The sequence below is a fragment of the Neopelma chrysocephalum genome, unplaced genomic scaffold (genome assembly GCF_003984885.1).
Source record: "Neopelma chrysocephalum unplaced genomic scaffold, ASM398488v2 Primary Assembly neopelma1_333, whole genome shotgun sequence".
Classification (NCBI taxonomy): domain Eukaryota; kingdom Metazoa; phylum Chordata; class Aves; order Passeriformes; family Pipridae; genus Neopelma; species Neopelma chrysocephalum.
In genome coordinates, this window is record NW_020897996.1 from 195,286 (window position 1) to 210,219 (window position 14,934).

Here is a 14,934-nt window from a genome sequence, read left to right on the forward strand (position 1 = left end):
ACATCTTTTGAAATCCCCTCTGCTGGTGAAGTGTCTGTGTCTCGAGGAGGAACAGTTGCGAGCATGGGTTTGCCCTTTGCGTCGACAAAGCAACCTCAAAGTTTAAGCCTTTTCATATTTGTATGTCTGGGGCAGTGCTGAGTAACAAAAGGAGAGAGATTTTCTTTCAGTTCCCGAGTCAAGGACTTGAATTCCATGAACGTTTAATTTAACTTTTTTTTTTTTTTGTGGTCCTTTTTCTTTCTGTCTTTTTTTTTTTTCCCCGAACAGGTTGGGATTCCCTTTTATTATTTTTTTTATATTATTATATTGTTATTTTTTTATTGTTATTATTATCCTTTAGGCGCCCTGTCCGTTTGAATAAATCGCGGTGCTGTGTTACTACCACGGTGATTTCAGTCTGCAGCTGTGTTATCACAAGAGCGGCCAAAGTCTCCCTGTAGGATCAAATCACTTCATGTGGGGTGAGTGTGTGTGTGTTTGTGTGAAGGACACACGGACATGTGTGTCCTCCTGTGTGTGTGTGTGTGCACATTCACACCCCCTCTACTCATCCCTGTTCTAAGAAAAATCAATATTTCCACCTCCTCCATCTCAAAATATACATATATACGCAGATATCTGGAAGTGTGTGCGTATATATCCACCTATACCCATCTCTGTGTTCTCTCCAGTCTCATTTCTACATTTGGAGTCGGGAGTTGGCGGGGGGAGAAAACCCAGGCAAAAAAAAAAAATATTTGCAATCACCGCCTCGGAAGTGGTTTGTATATAAATTTCGTAGTGGTTTGATTTGATTTGATTTTTTTTTTATTTTTCCGGAAAAAAAAAAGGGAGACGAAGAACAAGAGGGAAACAAAAAAAAAATCCTGAAAAAGAATAATAATTAAAAATAAAAAAAATTCTTTGTGTATGTAAAGTGAGTCCCCGGGACACTCTGTGAAATTCTGTGGCAAATAAAGACATTGCAAGCTGTTCTACATTATGATTTTATTTGACCATTTTATTAGAATTTCCCCTCTTAAAAGCCTCTTTGCGGTCATTGTGGTGTGGGTTCCTTCCACAGGAGTTTAAATACCTGAATGCATATCAGAAATATCATCATCCATATTCATGGCGCTCGCTGCAATCTGCTCTAATAGGGCCGGTATTAATCGGAAACCTCCACCTTGGAGCCCACGTTTGGTGGGGAGTTCATTGTATTCAGCAGCGACCTGAAATTTATAGGATTTTTCTTGGCCCAGTAATCCTCCTCTGAATTTGGCTCCAGATGTCTTTCGCTGTTTTCCGGTTGTAGTTAATCTCTTTTTTTTTTCTCTCTCTCTTTTTTTTTTTTTTTTTTGCGTTTTCACGAGAACAAGTTATTAGTCTCCTTTAAAAAACAATAAAAAATCAGATATGAATGAAACTCGAATTCCACGAGCTGCATTTCCGTAAGTCAAGGATACCTTATACCCCGCAAAGCACAAATGCAAAGTCAAGTCCTTAAATTCCTGCTTAAGGAAAACAAGTTCAACTCCCAGGCACGGGGTAGAAAGTGATTTTTTTTTCCACCCCCCCCTTCTTTTGGACAATTGACTTTTCCTCGCAGTGGCCGAAGGCGACGCGACGTTGTGGAGGACAAAGGACCGCCGGAGATGCCGTTGGTGACGCGGGGCATGAATTTGGTGTAAATACGACAATTTTGGGTTATTTTTTTTTAATTTGGGTGGGGGGAAGGGTTTTTACGTTCGAGGTTTCCGATGTAGATTCTCTCCCGCTTTCTGATGCGACTGTGCACATGGAGGAGGGCGCGGGGGGGGGGAAGAGTGTGCGATAAACCCCCCCAGCAGCCAAGAAAACAGCCCATTATTATATTCCCATCCATCGAGCGTGTTCTTGTAAAATTCTCATCCTCGCTTTTAAAGACGACCCTGTCGAATGAAAAAAAAAAAAAGACAAAAAAAACCAAAAAGAAAACCCTTTGATGGTGTCTTCTGATTTTATTTGACAGCGGTGGTGGGGGGGAAAAATTGATAAACCCACAAAAATGCTCCTCGTTTGCACCATCCCGACACCCCTGCGCACCCCCCCGCAATTAAATCCAAACCGACTTCAAGCTTTCGTGATAGACCCGTCCCGGTTACGCCACGAGATGAGCTTGAAAGGATGTTAAGAGGGATGTTTCTCATTAAAAGAGTGGGAAAGGGAAGGGAAAAAAAAAATCCGGGTGGATGGTAAAAAACTCCTTTATTTTCTTGTATTTATTTTTGCAAAGACCGAGAGCCTGAAAGGACGCTTGTCCCGGGCCTAAAACCTCGCCTAAGATTTATATTCAATAAACCAGGCGTGAGGAGGGGGATTTTTTTCTCTTATTTTTGCGGGGAAAGAAGTAAAATAGCCGAGATGAAGAAGATCGGAGCCATCTTCCCGGCAGATGTAGCGGCGCGGCGAGACCCGCCTGAGGAGGGGGCTTCTCCTCCGAAAAACGCCCCCGAAAACGCCCGAGAAAAGCACCTTTCTTTAATGAGTGTTTGCCAAACCTTCCCAAGGTTAGGAAAAGCAAAGAGAGGTGCAATAAGGTGAATATCGGGAGGTCAGAAGCGGCAGTTAATGCTCCGTAACAGCAGCGGCTGTCCGGACAAAAGCGCCCAGTCTAGACATTGTAATAAAGACTGCAGCACTAAACAGCTTAATTTTTCTTAATTACCCCGTCTGGCTAAAAGGAAAAGACTTCCGCAGTAAATAGTAAACAAATAAGGGAGTCTTGCCCAGGGAATTTTTTTTTCCCCCCCTTTTCTCTCTCTCTCTCTCCCCCCTCCTTCCCTTTCTCTCCCCCCACCTCCCGCCCCGCTCCTTTTCCAAGGCTCCAGTTCAACTGCAGCACAATGAAACTGTAGGCCTAGTTCAAAGTTTTCGCGAGCTAAAATGGAATGCCAGTTGTAAAATCCAAGTTTATAGACCATGTGGGGCTTTACAGCAGCATTAAGCACCAGTGCCAGGTAGGAAAAGGGCTGTTAATGTTCTGGGGAGGGAGGGGAGCGGGAGAAGGGGGAGGACGGGGGCACCGAAGATGCTTTGGGTACCACACCGGGGGAGCGGAGGAGCAGAACAGGGTCGGGACATTTGTATCTCGTCGGCGAGCACCTCCACGGAGGGTGACGGGCGCGGCGAGGGTCCCGCTCCCATTTAAACACCCAAAAAAATAAAAAAAAAGGCCAAAAATTGTCGTTTTCCGAGGCGGGCCGAGGGATGCAGGGGTGGGAGCGAGACCCACAGGAAGAAAAATGTGAATATATGATGTCTTTGAACTTCAATAAAGTCAAGTCCATCACCTTTAACCTTTTTGTAATAAAGCGGAATCAGAGAGGGTCGCGGCTCCGCGGCCGCCCCGCCCCCAGGGAGCCCCGGGGGGGGGGGTCGGCCTGGGGGGGACCCCCACATTTTTACCCCGGAAAAAAAAAAAACCACCAACCGAACCACCCCACCCTCTGATTTTGAACCCCGCGTTGCGTTTATGACGTTTAATATTTAACTCAGCCGCGCAGCATTTAATGCATCTTCGGAGCAGGTTTAACACACACGGCGCACACGCTTTATTATTGTTATAAAGCTTTTGATATCTTAACGCATGAAGAGTTTTTATAACTTTGTTTGGCGTAAAAGTTTTACAAGTTTTTCCTTTTTTTTTTTTTTTTTTCCTTTTTTTTTTTTTTTTTTTCTCTTCCCTTTTTTTTTTTTTTTTACCTTTTTTTTTTTTTTTAATTCCCGCCGCGCATTTTGGCTTTTCCATCAACTTTATTCCTAACCTTGGATGTCCATCACAACAAAGCCGCCCTCATAGGCTGGGAAGCTCGCTCTGGGCTCTACGTTAATGACACCCAGACTAATTACAAAAGGCCTTTCCATGTGACGTACAAACACACCAACCCAACCTGTTTCCTATTGCTCCCTGGATTTCATACACAACATATTGGAAGCAGCTCTGAGTGACTTTGTTGTGAAATATTGCAGAGGGAGAAGGAGGAGAGGGGCCGGCTTCTAATTGGCTTCTTGCGGGATGATAATGTTCACTTACGTGGGCTTCTAGACAAAGAAAATTAATTCTTAAAAAAATTAAAAAAAAAAAAGAAAAAGAAAAGGAAGGAAAAAGGGGAAAAGAAAGGAAAGGAAAGGAAAAGAGAAGAAAGGGAAGGAAAAAAAGAAAAACTAAAGAAAGAAAAAGGAGAGAAAATAAGAGGAAAAAGGGAAAAGAAATTAAAAGGAAAGGAAGAAGGAAAGGAAGGAAGAAAGGAAGGAAGGAAGAAGGAAAGAGGAAAAAAAAGAAGTGAAACAAAAGAAAGGAAACAGGAAAGGAAGGAAAGAGGAAAAAAAAAAGGAAAGGGGGAAATAAAGGGGGAGAAAAAGTAAAAAGAAGACCAAAAAGAAGCCTGTCTGGGGTGGGGGATCTCTGGGTGCTGCAAACGCTGGATTTTTGTGCCCAGAGGTTCTCGCTGTGCTGGACGGGGCCGCTCACACCCGCACCCACCCGCACCCACCCGCACCCACCCCACGGCCCCGCTCGGCCTCTGGCGAAGGCACCGGGCCGGGATCGCGGAACCTCGGCCGGGTGAGAAGGCGAAACCTCCTCGGTGGCGTAAAAATGACCCTCCGCAGCCGCACAACTCCGCCAGAGCCGCGCACAAAGGCCCCGGGGGCACATCGAGCCTTGCGGGCGCTTCCACTTCTCCTCGCGGCTTCGACGTTCGCGCCTTGGCCGGAGCCGGGATTTGGAGCCGGGATTTGGCAACAGCGAAGAAGGAATAAAAAAAGCCCGGTGGGTTTGGCGAGAGGACCGGGATGGACCATCAATCGAGCTAATCCTCGCCTGCGCATCCCGGCGGTGAAGCCGTTTATTTGTGGCCGAGGAACTTTTGTGGGAGCGATCGTGGCTCCCGGGAGGAAAAGACGGGGCCGGGGCCGGGCAAGGAGCGACCCCCGGAGTCCCGGAGCACTCGGCCGGGGGGACCCCGGTGGGCCATAACCTTGGCGAAAAGGCGATTAAATTGGTTCCTCCCGAAGCACCGGCGGCAAATTTGCCGCTGAAATATTGCAAAGCCCCCGGCGAAAAGGAGGAGGGAGGGGAAGGGAGGGAGCGGAGGGGAAGAGGGAGAGAAACTTTGGGGAAGGAATTGTGGATTTGAGGCAGAAGCGTTTGGCCAGCTGGCGAGTCAGTTTTTAAGCCCCTTTACACCCCCCAAATATGAAGAGACTCCTAAAAGTGACTGGAGCCGCGAAATAAATAGACGTGTAAAAATAAATAGGACCCCATAGATAGAGAATAAATAAATAAATAAATAAATAAATAAATAAATAAATAAATAAATATTAGACCCCCCCATATAAATACACCTCAAAAATAAAACTCCCCCAGGATAATTAGACTCTTAGAGATGCGCAGAACCCCCTAAAAGAGAACCATAAAAATAAATAACCCCACCTCCTCCCCCCCGAAAAAAAATCAACGGCCAAAGAAATAAACAACACCCCCAAAAGGAGACGTGAGGAGGGGACGGGGGGAAGCTCAGGGCGAAGGGAATGTATTAAAAATGTGACTTTATGGGATTTTGCCCCAAAATGGCGGCTCATTTAGGCCCGGTTCATCTGCCTTTGCTTCGAGTTGGGGGCTCGAGGGATGCTCAGCACATGTGAGATGGAAGCACGTCCCTCTGCTTTTGATAACTTCTAAATTACAACATGAAACCACGGGAATGTGGTTTGCAACCTCATAAGGCTCTTTTTTTTTTTTTTAATCTCGAGTGGCGGAATTAGGCTGGAACATTTGGCTGAGGGAAGCCCATAAAAAACTTCATTTTGGGGGCTGAAAAAAAAAAAAAGGAGAGAGAGAGAGGGGGGGAGGATGACTTAATGTAAACATTACAATTGTTTATGTGCTACAAGTAGCAAAGTAAATTCGTTCGTTTTAATTGTGAAAAAGAGGCCTAATTCCTGCCTTTGAATCAAGTGATAGAAAATCTGCGGCCTCTGCTCTAAAGATGTGCCTGATCTAAACCGTATGTGAGGGGGGGGAAAGAGCTGCGACTCTTTGGGGTTTGCGAGGAGCTTGTGAGTGAGAACTCGGGAGATAATTCGAGGTTCTCTCTCAGGGCCGCAGGTATTACAGAAGGTTTTTTTAAAAAAATTAAGGAAAAAAAATACATTTTTTTTAATTAAATTATTCCCTCACGATTCTCAACCTCCGCGCCGTGTTTAGAAGGCTGAGATCCCGAAATTGCAGCAAATACAGCAAAATAAAAAGATCAGGCTTTATCTCCGCCATCTCCAAGCTGTAGGTGTGAAATCTGTATTTATTGGGAATTCCTTTTTCCCCCTCCAATCGCCTCTTTCTCTTTCTCCAGGAGAGACGGGAGTGTTAACGGCCGGTGCTCTCCAGATTCTGTTAAAATTGTCATTGAAACAATAATGTTTATTTTGAGGCGCTCAGCGGCCCCGCGCTCCCTCCTCAAAGGCGCCTGTTAAATTATCGGCGTTTTAACCAAGTTCCAAAGAAATCATTTTCCTATCGTCATATGTGAAAAATAGGAATTCTTTGAGGTTTGCTCTTCACTCGCAGGGCAGACCCACATTTTAACACGTCCTTCATTGTCCGCAATTTTTACCTTTCATCGTTACTCTTCGCCTCTTGCAACTCCACCTCTCTTTTTATATTTTTTTTAAGCTTTATAAAAAAGACTCCAAAAAAACCCCCACATTTTCCCGTCGACCGCTCGGTTATTTTTGCAGCTTAAAACTCGCAACTTAAAAAAAAAATAGAGTAAACCAACTTAAATTTTGCAGTAATCCACATTCCCAGAGCTCCCACCCGGATTTCTGCACCCCTGATAGAAGGAAAAAATTATCTTGTTTTTTCATTTCTTTTTTTTTTCTTTTTTTTTTTTTTTTTTGGAGGTGTGCGTGTAATATTTGAGTTCGTTACCGCGGTCGGAAAATTAAAGGAAACATTTCAGCGCTGAATAAACTCCTCCAAAATCCCCGTGTCACGTCGCCGTGCTCTGTCACCCCTTGCCTCGCTCTCGCTTCCATATGAATTACGCTTCCCAAATTTCGCCTCCGTGATCAAAGGGGGAAAAGGAAAAGGGTCCAAAACTCCAGCCAGGACGTGGGTGCTACGTTGGGGGTAGAAAAACTCGAGCACCGTTTTCAATACCACCTCAAGGAACATAATATCATTCCATAATTCTTTGACTTAAGTTACTCAGAAAGAAGGAAGCAGGGTAAGAGGGATTGTAAAGTTTGATAGATTTCTTGTGGTGATAGTTTACAGTTTCTAAGCCAACATATAAAGGCGTGGGTTTTATTTTTGCATCGCTGTTATTGTACTCCAGTGTACTTTGTCATAAATCAGAATTATTTCCGCTACAACATGGGGGCATAATGCCGGGCAGAAATACAAATTTAAGGTAATCATTAAAGTGTTGCTACCAAATACTTCCTCGAAGCGAAAATGAATGTTTCGTCATAAAAACGTACGAAAAACTTGGTTAAAAATACAATGGGCAGAAGAAGCGCTTTCTCCACATAACTCACGGTTAAATAATTAGATTGAAAAGGGGGACAGGTAAAATATTCCGGGGAAGTCCGAGAGATGCTTTGTCTTGGAAATTGTAGACATTTATATACTCCTCGGGGTGACGGGCAGGAGAGGGGAGGGGGGGGGTTGGCATCTTTTCTCCCCCCTCGTCGCCCGTCCACGACTTTCCCGGCCGCTGTTTTGGGCAGGTTTTGGGCAAATCGCTGCGTCTGTGGCGTTGGGGACAATGGAAGGACGCGGGGACATCCCCCCCAAACTCCCCCTCCCCGAGCAGGGAGAGAACAAGGAAGGGCAACCCCCCCATACACAAGTTTTTTGGCTCCGAGTTCATTGGCCAAAACCCCCCTGAAGTGGCCCAGAAAGGCCCAGGTCGGAGCCACGCGGGGGGAGCGGATTCCCGGGCCCCGCGTGGGTTGGACGGACGTGGCCGCGTGTCCGGATCCCTCGCCAAGTGTGTAAAATTCCAAGTGGGTTATTAAAGTCCTTTAACCGCGGGCGGACTCCCCTCCCTTTTAAGTTTTAATAGCGTTTGTTCGTATTTATTTTCCGTAATTAGACTCAAGCATTTTTCCCGACGGGGGTTCCACTTAGGCTGATGAATTTTATTTCTCTTTCCATTAATGACCCATGTTTATCATACTTCTAATTATTTTCAACTTTAAACAATATTCGGTCTCCTGGAGACGCCTCTGTGCTGCTTCCTAACGTCAACTTTCCCCTTTTTCCATGGGCCAAAAGCGCATCGCGCTGAAGTTTCGGGATATATCCAGCTCATATTTCATGAAAAATCTGATTTTATATTTACTCATCCCTTTGGTCCTTAAGATGCTGATCAGCAACCGGCGAAAAGGGGCTCGAAACTCTTCAAACCTTCGCATCGGTAGCTCGTGCTGGCAAAACCTGGTCAACAAAACGCCTGCGAACGGTGTAAATCTTTATTTTATACTCAACAACGTTTACACATTCATAAAAGATGAGGTTTCCAGCACCGTTTTTTCCCCCTCTCTCCACCAACCTGGATGGGGGAGTTTCGCTCGAGACGCTCCCGTGGAGCGCCTGGTTCTCTTTGGAGAGGCAAAATTCAGATTATTTAATGTCACGTTTGATGTGCTCCTCGCGATTCTTCTCCTTCGGCAGCAGCAACACCAGAATAAGAGGTGAAAAAAAAGAAAAAAATCGGGAAAACCTGTTTAATCTAGAGGCAGAAAATACAGGAAACTATGAGGTCAAATTTTGGTGTCCCCCCAAAAAAGCACATTTGTAACTGTTCGACTGAGCAGCGTAAATTATTGGGCCGCCACATCAGCTGCAAAAATAAAGTAGAAAATGAAGGGGGGGGGGAATAAAAAAAAAATCAAACCTGGGGGGGAGGAAAAAAAGCTCAATATACAAAAAAATTGCATTGGTCTTTAATTTCATCACCTATAAATGAGAAAATATTGGCTCCCCGCACTAAAGTTTTATTCTTTGCTTATAAATATTATGTGGAATTTTCGTTGGATATCATAAAACCGAACGATTTCTATCAAACTGTTTTAAAAAGACCTATGCAGATAACACAAATAGAGGCAATAAAGTCGCAAATAGCTTTCCAGGGGGAACCAAATGGCGTCTGAAGCCTCCGAAAGCTTTTCCCGGGCTGGGGAAGGGGACGCACGAATTGGGAATAGGCACTTTTAGGCTTTTTCGGCCTAAGACGTAGAAATTTGTCCCGCTTGACGCGGAGAGAAGACCCGCAAAGCTCCGGAAAGTTAAGGCGAGGGGAATTTTAACAGCCCTGCTTTTGAAAATCTTTGGGAAAACAGGTTTGCAGACGTGAGAATATTTAAGTAGGACTTTGCTCTAAACCGTTACAAATCACCCCAAACGGTCAAGTTCCACTTTCTCTGTCCCAATGTACTTTTTTCTCCCCCGCGATTTTGCGCCCTTCCTTTTTTTTCTTCTTCTTTCCCCCCTCCCCTCCATTTTATTTTTCCCCTTTCTTTTTCCTTTGTCCTTTCTTTTGCTTTTCTCCCTTATTTTTCTTTTTTTTTTCTTTCTTCTCATTCTCCCCCCGCCTTTTTTTTTTTTTAAAGGAAAGGTGGCGTTTTCTTTTTGTTTCCCTTGAAAGTGACTCTGAACCCGTGTCTTTCTAACCGTAATGATCTTGAAATTCCCGACTATCTCCCATTTTATTTATTTATCCGCCATTCTCCCAAGCCAACGTTTCACCCAAAACCAGAGTTTCCCCACAACCACTGCAACGCGCCGGTGGAAAATGATGGGAGAAGCCCATCGATCTTAATTACGACACGACTTGTAAATAATAAAGAAAATAAAGTTGAGGGGGGGGAGGAGGGCACGATAACCACGAAGGTGCAAATTCCCGACCTATTCGAGGCATCAAAATCTCGCTCGGAGGTTTAAAATTGAGAAGAAAACAACAACTCGAGCTGCCATCGCAGCGAATCGCGCCACTAAAACAGGAGCGGGGGAAATATTGGAGAGAAAAGTAACTTTGCTCGCAAAATCGCTGCAGGAAAAAATGAAAAATCGAATAAAACGCGAGCGAATCCTCAAAGTTTCAGCGTGCAAAGGTGTTTATTTGCGTGATATCAGTGAGTCCCAGGTTGGAGGGTTGTGTTTTGGGTTTTTTTTTTCCCCCTGTAGATAATTCCCGAAGAGAAAGAGGGAGTAGACGGAGACAGACGGACAGACGGGAGCGAACCCACCACACCACCGCTCCCTTGCAGTTCGCCAGCTGAAAGTTACTGGCTTTTCCCAAATCCGACCCCTTTTTTTCCCCCTCCACGAGGATTTTTTTCCCCTCTCTCTCTCTCTGCGCACACCACACATGCCATTTTAGCCCAGAAACTTAAGACAGTTCGGGAATGAAAAGTGGATAATTAAAAAAAGCTGTTTTCGCAGAGGCGGGGAAGTCGAAGCTGCTTTGCTGCGGGGAAAGGAAGGGGAAAAAAACACATATAAAAAAATGAAAAGAAAGCAAAAGTAGGATTTCAACGTCTTTTTCTTCATTAAAAAAGCTGCTGGGAAATATCCAACCTGCTCCGAGGAGCTTCGGGGTTTCGGGAAAAGCCTGCCTGGAGGGTCTTTGAATTATTCCCCAATTTTCTTCCCCCCCCCCCCGCCCCCGCCCTTCTTCTCTTCTCGCATCTTTCTCGAAACAGCAAAAGCAAAGCACGTCCCCCCAAACCCCATCCAGCCCCCTTCCGATCGCCAAAATAATTTTAATAAGAATAAAAAATATGGCCAAGAAGCAGCGGCGCCGCAGCCGGTTCAGCCCCGGAGCTCGCCCGTCCCCAGCCTCGGCTCGGGAGGGGGAGGAAGGAGCAGCCGAGCGGAGGAAGGAGAAGGGGAGGAGGAGGAGGGAAGGGGGTCGTCGGTTGGGAAGCAACAATTAAAAAATCTCCGTGTTTTTTGGGGCGTAAAAAGAGGATTTTGAGTCGGCAGCGGCAGAGGGAGGAAAAAGGGTGGGGGGCGCTAATTTTTTTTCCTTTTTTTTTAATTTCAATTTTACCCGTTTCTCGCTGAATTTTTAAAAGACATATATCGGGGTGGATTTTTTTTTTTTTTAAATCGTCTTTATTTTTTTGTCGCCCCTTTTTTTTCCCTTTGCCCCTTGGCCACGCGTGGCTCCGTTGGTAAACAAACGGGCGGGAGGGGAGCAGGGGCGCAGGGGCTCTGCCTTTGTTCAACGTGAAGGTCCCGGCCCGGCGCGGGCAGATGTCGCTGTTGCTCCACGATGCCGCTCCCGGTCGCGACAACTTGACCCCCGTGACGTCGTCCCCGTCTGAATCATCAAGGCCATTTTCAATCCTCATTGGCCTGGGCGTCACGTGGGGGGGTGGAGGGGGGGAGAGCGATGCGTGGATAATTATGGTGCTTGATATTTTTTCTCCCCCTAAAAAAAAGATGTCAGCCCCTGGCTGGAGTATTCCTCCTTAAAAACCCTCTCTGAAAATGTCATGTCCCAACAATGTGACTTCTAACTCGTTTTTGATGGACTCGTTGGCCGGTACCTGTAGAGGGGAGAATTATTCCTCCAGCCAAGGGATGTACATGCAGCCTGGGAGCGATTTCAGCTGCGGAGTCATGAGGAACTGTGGAATTATCCCGTCTCTTTCCAAAAGGGACGAGGTGAATAGCGCTACCTTGTCTCTCAGCACCTATCCATCTTACCTTTCTCAGCTAGACACTTGGTGTGACCCCAAAAATACGTACAGGATCGAGCAACCTGTTGCAAGACAGCTCCCATCCTGCTCCTTCCCGACCAGTGTCAAGGAAGAGAATGTTTGCTGTATGTATAACGCTGAGAAAAGGGCAAAAAATGCCACAGAGGCAGCCCTCTACCCCAACCAAATGCCTGAGTCCTGCCTAAATGACCATGAAGTCCCCGTTCCTAGCTACTACCGGGCGAGCCAAGGTTACCCCTCCATGGAGAAGACGTCAAACTGCAGCAATCCAAATGAGTTTGAGGCAAGTTTTGAAGCCAGGGCGAGCCTGAACCCAAGGAACGAGCATCTGGAACCGGCACCGCCACCTCCGCCACCTCCGCCGCCGCCCCCGGTGGCTAAAGTGAGTTTCCCCGAAAACACAAAAACAGATAATACTCAGAACACGTCCACGAGCGACATTAAAACAGAAAAAAGCGCCCCCGCACCCAAAATAAGTCCTTCGGACGCAGAGAAGGAGCTGAATAAAAACACTGACACCAGCACTGACAATTCTGACAATGAAGCGAAAGGTAAGGCGATCATTCATTTTTCGGGAGCTAATTTCAGCAATTAGTGATCATCCACAGCTAAGGAGAAGCGGGACTAATGTGAACGTGCAGTTCTGTGCTCTCTGCCCAGCCAACTTCGCCCGCAGAAATTGGGCATCGAAATGTTCTGTATCGTTGCTGTCTTTTGGGGGAGAGATATTCTTCTTAAAATGTTTGGAGGGGGTGTTAAATATATGTATGTATATAATGTGAGAAAAAGGAGCAGAGAGCTGCGTGAGAGCTCGTTGTTTATATGGAGAAAATCTGCTTTATTATGCAAAAAAAAAAAAAAAGAAAAAAGAAAAAAAAAAAAGAGATAAAAATTGGCCTTTGCAATCCCGGCTGCAAAATGCAAAGAGATGAAGTGGCTTCGCTTTGAAATCGCAGAGACTCGGGGTTTATTCGCCGGGGGTGTTGTTGGGGAGGGGATGTTGTGTTTTTTAAGGCGGATGAACCCCGATTTTTAACACCCCCCCCTTTCATATGGCTTTCTATGCAAATGCTTCATATCCGCGCGCGAAGGGGAATTTGTCTTCTTTGGCTTTTGCTGGGTGTTAAAAGTGCGGGGGTGGGGGGGGGGAGAAAAAAAAATGAAAATGGAAACGCGTGGGGTGGAATTTGCAGCTTCCCAAGCTCCAGGCGGGAGTTGCGGCTCCTTTCAGGGCTGGGAAGCTCATGGGGGAGACTCGGGGAGAGAAGGGAAAGAAAAAAGAAAAAAAAAAAAAAAGCTTTTTTATTTTCTTTTATTTTTTTTTATTCCTGGCGGATCGAGGTCTCGTTTGCGGAGGCAAAAAAATGTTTCTGTGTGTTGAGCAGATGTTTTAAGTTTGGCATTTTCCGAAGCGAGGCTTTCATTTGAGCGCGTTTTTTATTCTCGCCGGAGAGACGAGGCGCGTTGGCTTTGAAATCTGCGTGGCTGCGAATATTCGGGTTCGTTCCTCTCCTCTGGTTTCGAGGCTCGGTGGTTTCGGAGGCTTCTCGCAGGTCGAGTGAAGGGATGGATTGAATTTCCCGAGCGCAAAGTTGCTGGAAAGCCCGGCTCGGGCTCTGTTGCAGGGTTTGCCTGTGGAATGTGGATTAAAATCTCGGCCGTGTTTGAGGCTGGGCTATAATTAGGGCTCGGGAGCAGAAGCCTGGCTGGGGGCTCTGCTGGTGGATGTTCATGCGAGGCTCACGCGTGAGGGTCGTGTGTGGATCCCCACGCACACGCCTCGGGTTTGTGGCACCAACAAAACCTGTCCTCTGGCGTTCCTCCCCCTAAAATTGGCCTTGATGAAAGCAGAACCCAGAAACCCTTTATTCTCCCCCCATCACACACACACATACACCTTTAGGGTTTTTTAATAATTATTTTCCTTTTCTTTTCCTTTCTTTTTATTTATTTATTTTTTTTTAAATCCCATCCCTCTCTCTGTCAGAGGGAAATGATATTATCTGACAGCTCGGCCACAATTCCACACGCGCGCACAAAGGCGAAAAAAAAAAAGCAAAGTCAAGGTTATCAAAACCCCTGCAAACTTAATCTGCTACAAAGCGCCTTCGATGCCCACGCCAAGAGAGGTTTTGGTGGGAGTTAACCCGAAAGAAAGGTTATTTCGGGTTGGATTTGCGATATGGGCGGAAATAAAGAAAAAAAAATAAATAAAGACAGAGGGTTTCTTTCACTTCAGATGTTAAATTTAAAATGGATGCGCGGAGAAAGACGGCACTCCCCAGGTTTGGGGAGATATTTTTGCGTTTTAAAAGGTATTTCGTGTTGTTTGCGGTGGTTTTAAATGATCCGAGCCAATTTGGGGCACATTTTGTTCCTTTCTGTTTCTGTCGCTTCGTTTAAAAACCTTTGATAGCTCCAATTTTCGTTTGTGTCGAACCCGATTTTTTTTTGTTGTTGTTGTGCAGAAGGTAAGAGACCTTTCTCGCGTCTCTTCAGCATTCGGGGGAGGGGGGGAGCGTTTCAAGGGGATTTCCAAGGTTTGGGAGCATTCAAGGTTTTCGGCGAACGCCAAAGCGGCTCCACTCGGGGCAAAATTTGGAAGGTGCCTTTGGCTAAATCGAGGTTTTAACTTCGAATTTCCCGAATTCGGTGCCGAGGAGCTGCTACAACGGCGGGATTCGCTTTGCTCTTTGCTCCACTTTGGGCTCAAATCTTGGCCGGCTGCTGGTGCGCCAGGAGTTCCTCATGACCAAATTCAAAGCCCAAGTATTCGCTGGTGTTTATTTACGTACGTGTGAAATACGTTTGCCTTCCCCAAGCGGATTTGTGTGCGGGTCTGGAGGGGGTGCGGAGAGCGAGGAGTGTCTGTGGGGTTACAATTACCTCCGAATTTACCTATTTGTGCCCACGCGGCTCATAAAAGGCAAATGTATTTCATACAACCCCCGGCTCGCCAAAAATATACTTGATGGAAAGGCTGTTGGGGCGGAGGGGGCGTAAAAATTAATTCCTTCCCCCCAAAAAATGACACTTTCAGCCTCTGAGGTTCGTTTAAAAAGCCCGGAGAAGCGATGGGGCTTTTCTTGGGGGTGACAAAGGGTGGTTGGGGGAAGCCCCGAGGGCTGCGGAGCCCCCCGAAAAACGCATCGCTGAGCGCGGAGGATTTTC

General features: G+C 46.1%; 1 protein-coding gene across 1 annotated transcript in view; it reads left to right on the top strand.

The window, feature by feature from the left end:
* The first annotated feature begins 11,524 nt into the window (after positions 1–11,524).
* Positions 11,525–14,934, top strand: part of HOXC10 (homeobox C10) — a 4,132-nt gene continuing 722 nt past the window's right edge. The window contains exon 1 of the mRNA XM_027705430.1: positions 11,525–12,314. Coding sequence (XP_027561231.1) covers positions 11,531–12,314 — 784 coding nt within the window. The 5' untranslated portion in view covers positions 11,525–11,530. The remainder of the gene's footprint in view (positions 12,315–14,934) is intronic.